This window comes from Poecilia reticulata, linkage group LG10 (genome assembly GCF_000633615.1).
Source record: "Poecilia reticulata strain Guanapo linkage group LG10, Guppy_female_1.0+MT, whole genome shotgun sequence".
NCBI classification, from domain to species: Eukaryota; Metazoa; Chordata; class Actinopteri; order Cyprinodontiformes; family Poeciliidae; genus Poecilia; species Poecilia reticulata.
Genome location: NC_024340.1, coordinates 26,882,052 through 26,896,450, shown reverse-complemented (window position 1 = coordinate 26,896,450; position 14,399 = coordinate 26,882,052). Strand labels below are relative to the sequence as shown.

The following is a 14,399-nucleotide window of genomic DNA, read 5'->3' as shown; positions in this document are numbered from 1 at the left end:
TTTGTGTCACACTGCAACCACAAACTTCAACTTATTTCGTTGGGATTTTGTGACCTAGGTCAGCACAGTAGTAGATGCAAACTGGAAGGAAGTCATACAGAATGTTCAAGATTGTTTACATGTAAACATTTTTTAAAATACAGTGTTCGTTTTCAGCCCATTTTACTCTGTTATTTCTAAAGAAAACCCATTCAGCAAGTTCAAAAGTGATGTAGTTGGTAAATCTCTGTATGAATCCTGCTGTTCTGTGAAGGCCTCTGAGGTTTGGGAGGAGAATCACTCTAAACATGCGGTCAGAACTGCGATGGATATTTGTGTGTTGGAATGGTCCAGTCAAAGTCTAGACCTAGATCAAACTTGAGAATTTGTGACAGGACTTGGAAATGAATGTTTACAGATTCTTTCAATCATATCTGACACACACACACACACACACACACACACACACACACACACACACACACACACACCAAAAGCTCTCCAGCTGTGTTGCAACTTGAAGTTTGTGGCTGTAATGTGACAGGACATGAAAGTGGACAATTTTGCCAAACACTGTGAATGCCAGAAATGCTTGTAAAAAAAACATGTTATTATTCAGATAGTTGATATTTTTTTATATTTAATATGATGAGACTTGGATGAAAAATTTATCATGAAGAACATTTATGCTTGAAACTTCATTTTGGGCACAATAATTCAAGAACATTCATCTTAATATACTGTTTTAAGATCAATCACTGTTGGAAGTGATGCATAAAAAGTATATTTTTACTTTTTTTTTTTAGTTGTGTCTTAAAGATGGACCATCACTGTCCCTGGTAAGTTGGAACTTATAGTACTTTGTAGATGGATTGCATTGATTTTTTTTTTTTTTTCTGTTCCCTGATTACCAAATCTTGTTTTTCTCCCAGGGTAAACAACTGTGTCGGTTTTTCCAACTACAAGTTTTTCCTACTTTTCCTCGCCTACTCCATGCTGTACTGTGTGTTCATCACAGCAACAGTCCTTCAGTATTTTCTCAAATTCTGGGTGGTTAGTGTCATTGTTGTTAAATTAAAAAAAAAGAAATTGATGTGTAATCTTACTGTAAAGTTTGCTTAGGTTATTTGTCCTTTTTGCCACTGGTTTCACCATGAACCAATGTCTCCTGTTTCTTTCTGTCCTTAGGGGGACCTGCCAAATGGACCTGCAAAGTTCCATATCCTCTTCCTCATGTTTGTTGCACTCATGTTCTTTGTTAGTCTCATGTTTCTCTTCAGTTACCACTGTTGGTTAGTGGCCAAGAACAGATCCACTTTAGGTGAGAGGTGACACGCTTTTTTTTTTTTTAGGGAATATCCAACCATTCATGCGATGTGTGTATATATCTATATATTTTCTTTTTAATCCAAGGAAATCAGAAAAATTGTGTCATGAAAACGCATTCTAATTTACAGTTCCCTTTCCCTTTCGTAGAGGCCTTCTCAGCTCCAGTATTTGTCAGTGGGCCTGACAGAAACGGGTTCAGCCTTGGCCTACACAAAAACCTGCTGCAAGTGTTTGGAGAAGACCGCAAACTGTGGTTCATCCCCGTTTTCACAAGGTAATTACAAAAGGAGAACGTAAATTCATGATCACAAATATGATTAAGTAGTTTTGTATGTCATAAAACCAGACACAAAAAAGAAATGCACTAAAACTAACACTGAATAATTTCCTTCTTCATATATTGTAATGGCAGCCAAGGGAATGGTCACTACTTCCCTTTAAGGAGTCAGAGCTCTGAATCCCATAACCCCTTGCTAGCTAACGAGGACATGTGGGATGAGTCAGACGATGGTTCAGAAGGAAGTTTGGGTAAGTTCTCTTTTCTGTTTATTACTCAGATATGCTCCAGAATCTTTTACTTTAAGTTTTTTTTCTCCCTACACAATCATTTTCAATAGCTCCATTGATTAGCTATAGGAGCTGGATATTGATACAGTACACTGTGCAGCGCTCTCTAAACTTTAACCCCGGGAGAACAATGTAAAGTCTTAAATAGATTTTTTTTTTTTTTTTTTTTTGCCGTAGCAAAATCTCACTGAAAAATTAGGAACATTTATTCTGTAGCGGTGGGGGAACCTTGTTAAGAAATAATAGTTTTCAGTGGAAGAACAAATGTGATTATTTCCCTTAGTTTTTGCTGTTTTCTTATTTTTTCATAACTCTATATTGTAGATACGAACTATGAAAGCAGAATCTGGGCGCATCAGTGACGCGCACAGCCGTTTGAATATTCTGCTACCACCTAGTGGACATACAATGCAACAATCCTCCCTTATTTTGAAATCCACCAGTTAGAACATAACTTTTGAAAAAGTTCCTGATTTGCCCACTAAAATAAGTTTTTTTTTCTTGTTCCAGTTGAGGACGCAGACCCCTCTGTTACTATCGAGATGGACGACTAACCTGCACAGATAATACTGACTTTTATCAAACACTTTGTTTTGATGTGTTTGCATTCCAAATAATGTGGAAGTTGGGGGGGGGGGGGGGGAGTGCTGGAGATGGCGAGTGGGAGACGGTCTGCATTATGATCTTCTTTTTGTTTTTTGCCAATTTTCAATTAAGTTTTACACGATGAGGAAAGATAACTTAGATGGACGGCAAGCTGAAGTGCAAATGATGGTTTATTTAGGAAGAAAACCTATTACCTCAGTAAAAAGGATGTTATTTATTATTGGTTTGTTGGTGATGCTGTGTGGTACAGTGCTATTTTACATTGCCTCTGTTTCACAGCTGGGCTGCGTTTACAGTGTTGCACCTTAACAATCCTTCTCGGCGGAAGGCGGCGGGGGGACGGAGGAGGTGTATTAAAACCCACCCCGAGGCCTATGGAGGTCTAACGTAGGGACCCAGCTGTCCAATCAGTTTGACGTTTTCCCACCAGTGTAACATGGGTTTTAATTTTACTCTAACAAAAGGTTATAAGCATATTAGAAGATCTGACTTGACCTGCGCCTTACGCAAGTATTCCTGTGTGCTTTGGAGAAATTTCTCCTGAGAATGTATCCATCGCAATCTCCTTTCCAGGCAAACTGTGGAGTTTTTTGAAAAAAAAGAAGCGGTTTTCCAAGCAGTGAAGTCAACAATGTTATCTGATTGGACATATCACACACCAAACAGAAAAAAACTAAGCAAGCACTGATTAAGCTTTTTACAGCACAGCTTTGTTGCAAGCTGAACATATTGTTTCTTCTTTTTGAAGGAAGTAATATCGTGAATATCTTATGTATCATGATTTGGATGCTGTTTGCTGAACTCTGGAGTGCGCTTATCCTCCATCATACCAGCTATCCTTATTCATTATTGTACATATTTATTAAACCTGTTCTCATCAGCTTACTGATGGAGGGTGAGATTCTATATCATTTTAATGTTTGTAAAATTTTAATAATTTAGAAAAATATTGCTGGAACTCCTGTATAACTCTTAATTTCTGTACTTAAATTTACTTATAAGCCTAAAAATAAGTGTTTTGGCCTTTATTAAGCTTTGATGCTGTTCCAGCTGGACACTTTAAAATGCTTCCCAGCTGTCTAAACCCATATCCGATGCTGCTCCAGTGATACCTATTGATTTTTTTTTTAAAACCATGTTCAAAGTGTGTATAAAGCCTAATGAAATATTGATGTTAAATGTATCAGTCTTGTCTATTTATTGTTACATTCCTTTTTTTCCTGTATGTTGGTTCACTGATTTATACCTGCTGCAGGCAGTGTCTGTACATTTTGATCCTTTTGTAACAAACTTTAAAGTGGTGTGCTTTTCTTAAACCATGATGTATAAAAATCCATGAGATTATTTTCAGCAGAGACAAATTTAAATGTGGTTCCTTTCTCTTCAACTGTTTCGAGTATGGTGAATGGTGCTTCCACATTTTATTTTAAACCATTACTGACGTACAAAAAAAACAAACGCCTCAATCCACTTTCATGTATTGTTCTGTCTGTAAACAAATATACATTCTTTATTGATTCATCTGTTCATAAAACACAAAATAAAATGATCCATGTTTTAATTTCTGTGGTTTTCTTTCTACAGTCTGAGCATAGAAAGCAAAAAAAGAACAATAAATACAAGTAATCGGGTCAATCGTTAGGTGTCAGTTCAACAACTTGAGTTAATAGTTAATAATGACACAAGGACACCATGAGATACAGAAACAAAGTCTGCAGACAAAATACCAAAAACATTTTGTCCTGTTTTAGTCGGTGCCAAAGTATCTCTGTCCAAAATGTGTTGGCGCCACCGGGTGAACCTCTGTGGTCAGGATGGTGATGTCTGGAAACTCCTGGATTATGGACTTGGCTCCTAAAGGAAACATGGATTACATTTTAAAATGGACAACGCAATGTCCTAATGCAGTGACACGTAAACGAACGCAGCTATAGAAACGTGGGATATTAAAAGCACAAAATGCAACAGAAAATTTATCTCGAAGGCCTTAAATTTCAGAAACTTATAAACTTTTCTTCCTAAACTGCAACTCGAGAGAGAAATGTCTTATGTAAGGATTTTACTGCAATAAAAAGAAAATTCTAGATTTGAATAAATGGGTGATAAACTGGCTCCGATATGATGGCATGTTCTGGAGCAGAAACGTCAAAACGTGTTGAGAATTGCTCTAGGAAATAAACGTGAAGCCTGCTGATTTCTGTCGATGCTGATTGCTAATAAGATGCTAAAACTGAGATGGCGTATTGCTGGAGCAAATTGTGGTTCAGTGGAGAGTAGCAGTCACACAATATGGAAGTTGTGGGTTCAATTCCTGCTGCTGCTGCTTTAGTGACAAGCGATTTGAGCGGATCGTTTGTAAGATTGGAAAAGCGGCACATAAATTTACTCCACTTACCATTCGCTTTACTGAAATTATTACATCGCTTCTGTCTGATAGCAGATCATGGCAACAAAAACGATTTTGAATACTCTTGTATTTTAAATTTTCTAACTTATAATTAACATGACCTAAAATCAGTAACAGCAGGTCAAAGGTTTACAAAAACAGCTTTCAGACGCAACAAACTCGAGAGGAAAAACTGGGAAGGAATTGAGGAATGCGGTTCTTGGTTTAGTTCCCAGCAGGTTGGATCGGCTACATTTCAATTCTCTATTCTTTTCCTCACATTGTCTCATCTTTCAACCTCACACTTTCTACACGGTGCTAAGAACAATTCTTAAAAAGGAAATAAAAAAAAAAGTATCCTAGAGTGCATTTATAGCATCGTGCCCTTCAGCTTTAAATATGTCTGATGTCCAAAGTTTAAGTTTTAACCTAACGGATCCACAGGAAGAAAGGTCACAAAGTCAAATTCCCTTGAAATCCTTTTTTTTTTTTACATCCACATTAAATGTCACAGTAACCTGGACGGCAGTTATAGAAACTACAGAAATTACCAAGAACCTCCAAACTTACATCGTCAAAAGCCATTGAAGCACCAGTGAACAATCCTGCACATGCATATGAAGAGATGAGAAAGCGGAAAAGCGGGGCTGTGAGCTGTGTGCTGGTTTACCGTGAGGTGTGGAGAAGAGGCTGAGGAGAATAATGTGCCTGGGTTGGACACCGTGTTCTATCAGCACCCTGACGGCCTCGATCACCGTGTTCCCTGTGCCTGCAGACGCAGCAGATACGATATTAGACGTGCTTTTTCACCTGCCTGGTTACACAGGACACTTCATCTGATGGAAAAAATTGCATTCTTGTATGCATTAGTTAAACTTTATCCATTGTTGTGATACAAACCCCGCCCCCCTCAAAAATCTATCTTTAAATCAAGCTTTGCCACCGTTACATTTTTACGTAACAGCAGAAACATGCCCGTTGTGACAACAGGAAACCAGAACTATTAGGATCCTATTTTCATTGGTCCTCATTATGTTATTCTGCAGCCTGGTGGCTAACTCTGAGGCAGTGTATAATTTCCCCCATGAGAGCTGTAATTATCAGAGCAGTGTGAATGGTTCTGTATGATGTGGCAATGCAGAGTTGGTGGTGGCGGTGAAGGTCAACTCAAGGGAGAAGACTACTTACAATGAATGAGTATAGAAATGTTTTTTCTTCTTTTGCATAAAATTAGGCACGTTTTGACATTTCTGTACGACCAAAGGTGGTTAACCGGAGCCGGGCTGAGCCTGCAGCGACTCACTGAGGATGGGGTACATGAGCAGCACTTTTCTTCTGTACACATCCGGGGGAAACTTTGCGTAGTAGACCTTCGCTTTCTGGGTCTCCTCGTCGCTCTGGATGAGGATCTTTCCAATCCGGATTGAGCGGCAGCAGTCGCGGAGGCCCTGCTCCATGGCTTCACCTGTGGAAACCAAACGTGGTTCTGATGACAGGGTTCTGTTCACAAGCTTTGCCATCACAAAACTCCAAAGTGACATTTCTAAGCAATCAATTTGGGATGGATGGCTGAAATACGGCCAAATGGATGGATGAACTAATCAGTGATTGGATGGGATATTCTGACATTAGGACAAATAATGTTTCTGAGCTCAGTTGTCTTTTTCCATACTTATCTAAATCTGGGAAAAAATAATCCAAAATTAAAGTCTCTAATTACTGAATACTAAAACAAAATTACTTAACAAAATTACCCTTCAAAATATATTAATGATCAGAATGAAAACTGTTTATTTTAATGCTTTATGCGACTGATTAATTGGTTGTTGCGATCAGCTTACATGTGGATTCTGTCTGTTCACGTGTCTTCCTGTATGTTTGTAAACAAATCTGTTGTTTTGCAAGAAAAAATTCAGGTATGCTCCGACAATAAAGCAGTACGATATCAATTTACAGTCGGTCTATCGCTGTAGATTTAACTACATGCCGTTACAGATATAACGTACGAAATAAAAACTTTTTCCAAGGTCCTTCATTACTTACTTTAAAAAAAAACAAAAAAAACACAGACTTTAGTCTAGCCTTTTAAATTGTTCTCTGTCAACAGTTCACCAGCTTTCTGAAGGTCCTCCACAGGTTTTCTTTATACATATTGTCTGCTTTTTCACTCTGTCATATCTTGTGTTGACAGTGACAGCACATTGTGCCGTGCGTGCTTAAAGGTAGGAGGAAGGTGACGAGCAAAAGAAGACGCATGAGGGCTGAGGAATCTAGATACGACCTTCAGTATCTGAAAGTCACAAGTTTAAGAGATAAATTCAATGCAACGAGACACGAGAGAGAGAGAGACATCGTTTAGTTGATTCCCTCCGTAAGGCAAATATTTCAGCTTACGGCTCTTTAGGAATGACCTTTTATACGCATCTTTKTGGCAGACTGCTAGATGTACAGCGCCTATAGATGCAAATTACAATCTGTATCAGGACTGTAGAAAATATTGTCTCATCCCTCAAGTTTATGAGCTGTTTGCCAACTACAAAAGAAGCAACTCTGCAAATCTTCTGGTGTGACTCGGCTGATACTCGAGCTAAGAAGCAACGCCAAGAAAAAGACCTGCAGCAAGCCTGCAGAGATACCATTCAAAAAAACAATAAAATGTTCTACTGCCTGCAAGCAAAACATAGAATGTATTTCTCCGATTGCAATATATAATTAAAGATGTGTCGACACGGGTGAGATCAACATGACTTTGTGCTTAGACTTGCATCACACATTGACATGTACAGCTTTTAGAAAGCAATTTACTGTGCGCCGATCGGGCGACAATGTTCTCGACCTTGACATCAAGTTACAGCTGAAATGAGCTTAAAGCTCATGCTTGGCAAAAACCGACTAAATATAAAATCGTTCCAAGTGACCTTGAATCGATCACTCTTATTGTAACTCATCGTCATAGAGTGGTGAAAAACGGCCAACCGAGCAGACATTTTAAGCTTGTGAGAACGAGCAGCAGGGGAACGTACAGCACAAGCGGAAATATAAAAGTAGAGATTCGCAGAGTAAAGTGTCCTCACATTGGAAAGCCTTAAAAATGCTGCACTGGGTCTCACTTACCGCTCCTCATGATGCTGACTCCACAGTTGCCTCTTTCAAACTTGACTCCCTCATACTTGTACCCTAAAGGGGTGGAAAATGAAACACAGACATAAAATGGAGCTGTACTGACTAACGCTGCAAAAAAAGATAAATAAAAAAATGGAGCCGAGTAGAAAAACCAGTTCAGTGTTTTCAAATCTGGAGCGTTAAACCTGAGACGGTCTGACCTGTGGGCGTGGTGACGGTGCACTCTGAGAAGGGAAGCTGGTTCAAGCCTTCTTCAACTACGAGTCTGATCTGTTGTTGGGGGAGGGAGAAGGAGCAAAACCCATATCAGAAAGCTGAAAACAAATGGCTTTGCCGCGTTGCTGTACAGCATGTGATCTCACCAGTCGGTCCGCACAGAAAACAAAATCTCCTCTGCTGGTCGTTCTGAAAGTATAAATAGGCACTTGATTAGATCAGCCTCTGCTTTTTCAGCTTGGACAAAGTAAGGTTAACAATTTTTCAGCAGAGGTTAGATCAACTTAAAATGCAAAGACGTGCAACACACACACACACACACACACGCACACGCACACTCAAATACTTTTGATTGATTCAAAAATATCAAACTTTACAATTTGCTGGTGTTGCTTCTCTATTTTTTTGCTTCAAAAAAATAGAGAAGTGGTTCTGATAGTATCAATAGTATCATAGTATGTGTGGTTTTGATAGTATCAAAACCACAGACTATATCTTATAGGTCTTTTGTTTTATATTATGTCATTCTGCCAGCGGTGTGAATACATCATTTACCAAGATTTTACTGTATTCTCCATATGTCTGAAAGACAGAAATATTTTATTTCAAAACAAACAACAAAGGCCCAGCAAAGATTTTGGCACCGATTCCAGCAGCATGAAAGCAAAACCATATCTAAAGTAAAATATGGAAGTGGCAGCATCACGCTTTGGATGTGAAAGGGTCACATGTGTAAATCTTCCACACTAACAATCCAAGATCTGCATGCAGAGAAACAAAATATCTCTAAGTGAAGATGTTGGATGCTGACACTGAATTAAAACACTGTAAATATGAGTTCTTTTTGCCTTTTGGATAATACACCTGAGAACATGTCTCAGGATGTCACATGAAATTTGGGGAAAGTATCGAAATCATTTATAAAACACAATTGCACTTTAAACGTGTTTATACTTATACTATTCACTATATGAATAGTTTTATGAACAGTCCATTTATTTTGGGCATCAGCTTCCCTCTGGAGAGGCCATGTTACCAAACCGGATAAGGGGCTGTGTCGCAGATATAAGAACGGGGACTCACTTGTCTCTGATTATTGTCTGTAACTCTCGGATCTGGTCGTTCAGAGGGAGCAGCTTCAGCTGAGGACCCAGGCTGTCCTGGCTGACCGGCTGCATGGGGACATCAGTCGGTTCAGAGCTGTTCAGCACCGCAGGCACACTGCTGCTGCTGTTCGCAAACCGAACCTGCTTCATCGGGTGCTCCTGGCCACTGTTGACACTGTTCAGCTGCTGATTGTGGCATGGCATCCTGACAGCGAGGTCAAAACGCTTCAATGCTAAAGCCAGCTAGCGTGTCTTAATGAGGGCACCACGCTAACAACGCGGTAACAGGGGGAAAACGTGCTCTTGTCTTTAGCTTCTTCAACTCAAACTTCTACGACTAACACGGCAACCACACGGTCAGGGGCTGTGAGGCTCGCATTCAAATAGATTCAATTACTTCGTCGCGTTTTGTCGAAGTCTACTCAATCCCTTCTACAAGACAAAAACAGGATGAAAAAGCCCCCGCTGCCTCTGACTGCTACTAACAGTTACGCTCCGATGTCTACGTAAGCCGGATGTGACGCATAACCCGGCGTGTTGACTAATCGTCTTCCTCCGTTGTGAAACATGGCGCCGATGTTGGCACCGCTAAAATGCGGCTTTCACTTCCAAAAAAGAAAATTGGCTTTTCTTATTCGCCAGACCAGCTCATATCACGTTTGGAATAAAAGCGGCGCTGAAGACGGGAGGAATTATAAACGACAAAACACATATGTGGTGAGTAAAACGGGACGTCTGGTCGGAGAGGACACTCTCTGTACGCAAGGACAGGTATAAAAGTTCTATAACTAACTTTTAGTGTGAGATAAAATAATTCGGCTACAGTGTTTCTTTTGTCATATGTTAGTTCTCTGCTAAAATATTTGCTGACATTTCAAAAGTTACTGTTTTCATTGCTTGTTGTTAAAGTTTGAGGTAGCTAACTGCTATCTTAAGTTGATTTTAACCTTTCTTTTGAGTTATTGACCGACAATTTGCGCCTTTATTAAATGTGGGAATAATTGCGTAAGCAAAGGGTAATGCGTCATGTTTATGTGCTTTATGTACATTAGCGTTTTGTATCAGCTGTGTGTGAGCTAACCGTGCAGCCTTACGGTAGTCCCAGTCACGTGTCTCCAGTTCCATCTGACAGGTTAGATAAGACCCTCAGTCCCACCCGGGTTCACTCGTGTTATGGCTGATACAACTGTCATTTCATGTCAGCARATGTATGGATTATTTGGCAATGATCAACGAAAACTCTGCTGKCAGTTTATTCCGACAATTTTAATTCAGAAAGTACTTCTGCATTTACTCACTGGTAAAGACAACAACCGGAAACATGTAATGAGAAACTGGAAAATAAAGGATTAAAAGTCAATAAGCCCTCTTTACTACTCGATTGCCTACATTCATAAAAACACATCCACTCACAGAAACCTCTGAGGTACACACAGAGTTGTAGATGGATCTGGCACCTAAGGAAAGGTTCTTGTTGCCATTACCTCTGTGAAATAAAAAATAGAAMTATGATGAAACCACGCCACAAAGGTAAATAAAAATGGTAACAACAAGTTTTAAAAAACTTGCTAAAAGGTGAATATTGTAACTAATTTAGCAAAGCGGTATGGGCTCTTTGCACCTACGGCGTTGACGTGACATCTCCAGGAGCTAATGCGGCTCACTTGTTTCCGCTTTGAGTTACCATGACTGCTAGAAAAGACTAAGTTGTATTTTAGATGAAAAAAAGCAATACTATGAACATTGTTGTCTTCCTAATATAATGGGCTTTTAAGTTTTCATTCATTTCCAAGCGATCCTGAATTAAGAAGATGGTGGCTAGTAAATATATCTGGCCCCCCACCCCCCTTTATAGCTCCGTGCCTGGGTGTCTGCAATATTGGTATTGCAAATCAGTGTTTAAAGTGCAATAATTGTTGTCTAATGTATTCCAAATAGTATGGGTTAATGTAATATTTAGTCAAGTGAAGTTTATTTGTGTAGCACGTTTCAGCAATAAGGCAGTTCAAARTGCTTTCTTGCAGCAACAAATGCTCACACTGGACACAAATGACATTATCCATAGTACTAAAAGTCACAGAGCGATGGAAGCACACATGAGATAGGAACAGAAGAGCAAAATAGACTTTTATAGCAATTGATATCAGTGCAATGTTTACCAATATTWTTGTCTTAGCAAGACTTTATAATATTGAAAGTCTTGCTAAGACRTACATAAATATTGAGCTAGTAAAACATAAGTATAACTAAGTAAAATAAATATCAAAGATCTACTTGAACCTGTTCAGAACACAACTGTGTTTTTGCTTAGATGTATGTATGAAAATACCCCCCAAAAATTTATAGACTATGCTATAAATTAAAAAATGTTACATTATTATTTTGWAGCAGYTGGAATAAKTATGGGTTTACATTTTACATTATATATAATGTAAAACATGACTTGGCTGCTGTATTTTTAAAATACAAATCTACAATTATTCCAACTGCTACAAAATAATAATGCAACATTTTTAATACCTTGAAGCCAAGGTATTTATACTAGATGATCACAATGTGATTTTTTTTTTTTTATTGGTCTAATGTAGTTTCTAATTCTTTCCAGTGTTGTCCTAACTTTTTAGTGAGAGTGGTCAGATATGAAAGTAAAATAACCAAAAAAATGAAACACTTTATGAGAAAAGAAGCATCCTAACTTAAATGTAGTTGCAATAAATCATTACATATTTTATTATTAAAGCTAAAATAGTTTAATTAGAAAAAAAGGATTCAATAATTGCTCACTCACTTTTTCAACAGTCTTGTGTGTGTATATATAGATTGTCAACCGTTGAATTATGCACAACAATAGAAACGGGTCACTATGGGTCAGGTTTACTTTAAGATCAATGTRCTTTTCTTAATCCACCCACAAGATATCTTGTGTTAACAGTCAGCTCAGCTTCTGTAGGCGTGTTTGTAGCCCTCATCCTACGTCGACTGCAAGTGTTCATAAAACAGAATTCCGTTGCAGATATACACTCATAAGTTCTGAAAAGTGTTGGGAGCGTGCCCTGACATGTTTGAGTCTTCTATTGAACCCATTGTTTTAAGGATTAAAACAGAGGTTTTTATGATTATGTGTMAGCATAACCAGTGTTTAAAACACTTATTGAAGATTTCTGAAGGAAGTGAGTTCAACTCTCTCTGGTAAAACACTAAAACTTTGACAGAATTAACCATATGACTATAAATATTCAGAATTGTTCAGTTCAGTTCTTATTAAAAATCCCTTTTTTTGTTTTGTAAGATGCTACAATTTTTGTGTGGTTTTTGTCTTACAGAGTTCTTTTGTTTTTGCRTGTTTGTCACACTTAAATGTTTTAGAGTGCAAARGTATTTCAATATCGAACAAAGATAACCTGAATAAACACGAAACATTTCAGATAATTTAATTTGCGAACAGCTATGCAAACTAACCTTTCTCTACTTGAACAAATAATTATTATCATCAAGTATTTAATTAAGAAACTTTTGCACCTCTAGTCTTGACTTTTACAGCCTGAATTGTTTTAATTCAGGCTGCTGGAAGTTTAAAGTATGAAATCTATAAGGGAGCTAATTTTTCTGAGCCCYGTATTTATTCTGTTTCAGCATGCTTAAATTTTAAAAACGACTCTGTAAACAAGACGACAGTCACATACGGCATCTCTTGTGTTTCAGCTGAGCTCCGTTCCACACTTACGAACAGCGACATGGAGCACAAACAGATTGGAGAGCAGCCGTCGGATTTTAGAGGGGCTAAAAGTGAGTAGTATTTTCCAAACTGCTGAAAATAAGTGTGTTTTACAAAGTCAAACCTGAAATTACAAAGTGATTCTATTCATGTTTCTACAGCATTTGCAGGGGATGGACAAGCGGACATGTTGGCATGGCCACGCAGGCGGAGGTYTGAGTGCAGACCCAAAAAATGTGGTGGGTGTTGTACCTTGGTCCAGTCAGCGACGAAARGTTTCAMACTGCTGTGTTTATTCWTAGCAATTAAATAAACAATAATTGGAAGTTGTAAATGAGAAATTAATGTAAAATAAGCGCCCGTGTCAGTGGGTATTTAGGGTATTGATTTGACATTGTCGGAGTTAATTTAACTTTTCATCACTTCAACTTATAGGTGATCAATACTAGCTAATGCGATTCCAGTAGACATGYATCTAAATGCAGTGTCATTGTTCATATCTGTGCTTATCGGTTCACTGTCGATTAATCTGGTTGGTCATTGTTGCGGCTTTTGAATAAATTAGGATCATATACAGTATAGATTTTTACATGCTGTGATGTATTAGGCTCTTTTAAGCTTCATATAAATCAGTTGTGCTGCCTTTCTTTGCAATGTAACACTTTGCCTGATTGTGTTTGATTAAAGGCAGGTGATAGATACACTTTCTCTGTAATTTGCTCCAAGGAGCTGCCACACAGCAGGGCTGGAACATGYTGCCACCATATTGAGTGGATTAGAGGAATTACTGCATATTCTGTAGCCTGCCGAGGGTCCCCACGGCAGATGTGTGTGGAAGTRCGGGTAAACAGCCGCGCTGGCACCGGCGGACTCTCTGCCTCAGCTGGGATGACAGCCCAGGTGTCTCCTGGGAGTTGTAGTGTCAGACTGGATGCCCAAGTCCACCTGGAGACTCTCTCATTGCTGTTGTCAGATCTCTCGTGGGACTCCTGCTGACATTTGATGTTCCATGTGTCTGCCACAGTGTGGTCTTAAGGTTTCTGCGACTGTCGCACTGAATGCAGAATGAGCATTACTCGCCAATATTTTCAGACAGAACGCAGATTAACAAGTTAAAWTGATCCTAAACACAATTTTATCCGTGTTTCCTGCTTTTTAGAAGACAGCCTGGAAATCTGGGAAAATTATCTAACATTTTGTTTATGTTGTTGATTTGCTGTAGCTGAAAGAAGTGAATTCGACCAAGATCCTGTCTGCRATGCTGGCCTACGTGTGGCCAAAGGACCGGCCAGACCTGCGGGCGCGTGTTGCCATTTCACTTGGTCTTCTAGCTGGAGCTAAAGTAAGTTTATTAAAAGTTTCTGCTAGTAAA

The 14,399-nt window shown here is 38.8% G+C and overlaps 3 protein-coding genes across 3 annotated transcripts in view; 2 read left to right on the top strand and 1 right to left on the bottom strand.

Moving 5' to 3' along the window:
• The window catches only part of zdhhc15b (zDHHC palmitoyltransferase 15b), a 5,555-nt gene extending 1,513 nt beyond the window's left edge, over positions 1-4,042 (top strand). The window contains exons 6-11 of the mRNA XM_008420067.2: positions 786-818; positions 912-1,032; positions 1,168-1,300; positions 1,456-1,582; positions 1,721-1,836; positions 2,386-4,042. Of these exons, the coding sequence (XP_008418289.1) occupies positions 786-818; positions 912-1,032; positions 1,168-1,300; positions 1,456-1,582; positions 1,721-1,836; positions 2,386-2,429 (574 nt within the window). The 3' untranslated portion in view covers positions 2,430-4,042. The remainder of the gene's footprint in view (positions 1-785; positions 819-911; positions 1,033-1,167; positions 1,301-1,455; positions 1,583-1,720; positions 1,837-2,385) is intronic.
• On the bottom strand, positions 3,948-9,543 carry uprt (uracil phosphoribosyltransferase (FUR1) homolog (S. cerevisiae)). Its single transcript, XM_008420069.2, has 7 exons — positions 9,290-9,543; positions 8,353-8,395; positions 8,191-8,260; positions 7,982-8,044; positions 6,171-6,332; positions 5,538-5,636; positions 3,948-4,335 (listed from the first exon to the last, which is right to left on the bottom strand). The coding sequence occupies exons 1-7, from the start codon at positions 9,514-9,516 to the stop codon at positions 4,229-4,231; spliced, it is 771 nt and encodes a 256-aa protein (XP_008418291.1). The 5' UTR covers positions 9,517-9,543; the 3' UTR covers positions 3,948-4,228.
• A 329-nt stretch (positions 9,544-9,872) lies between these two features.
• abcb7 (ATP-binding cassette, sub-family B (MDR/TAP), member 7) overlaps positions 9,873-14,399 on the top strand; it is a 31,029-nt gene continuing 26,502 nt past the window's right edge. The window contains exons 1-4 of the mRNA XM_008420068.2: positions 9,873-10,029; positions 13,015-13,098; positions 13,189-13,266; positions 14,250-14,369. Of these exons, the coding sequence (XP_008418290.1) occupies positions 9,880-10,029; positions 13,015-13,098; positions 13,189-13,266; positions 14,250-14,369 (432 nt within the window). The 5' untranslated portion in view covers positions 9,873-9,879. The remainder of the gene's footprint in view (positions 10,030-13,014; positions 13,099-13,188; positions 13,267-14,249; positions 14,370-14,399) is intronic.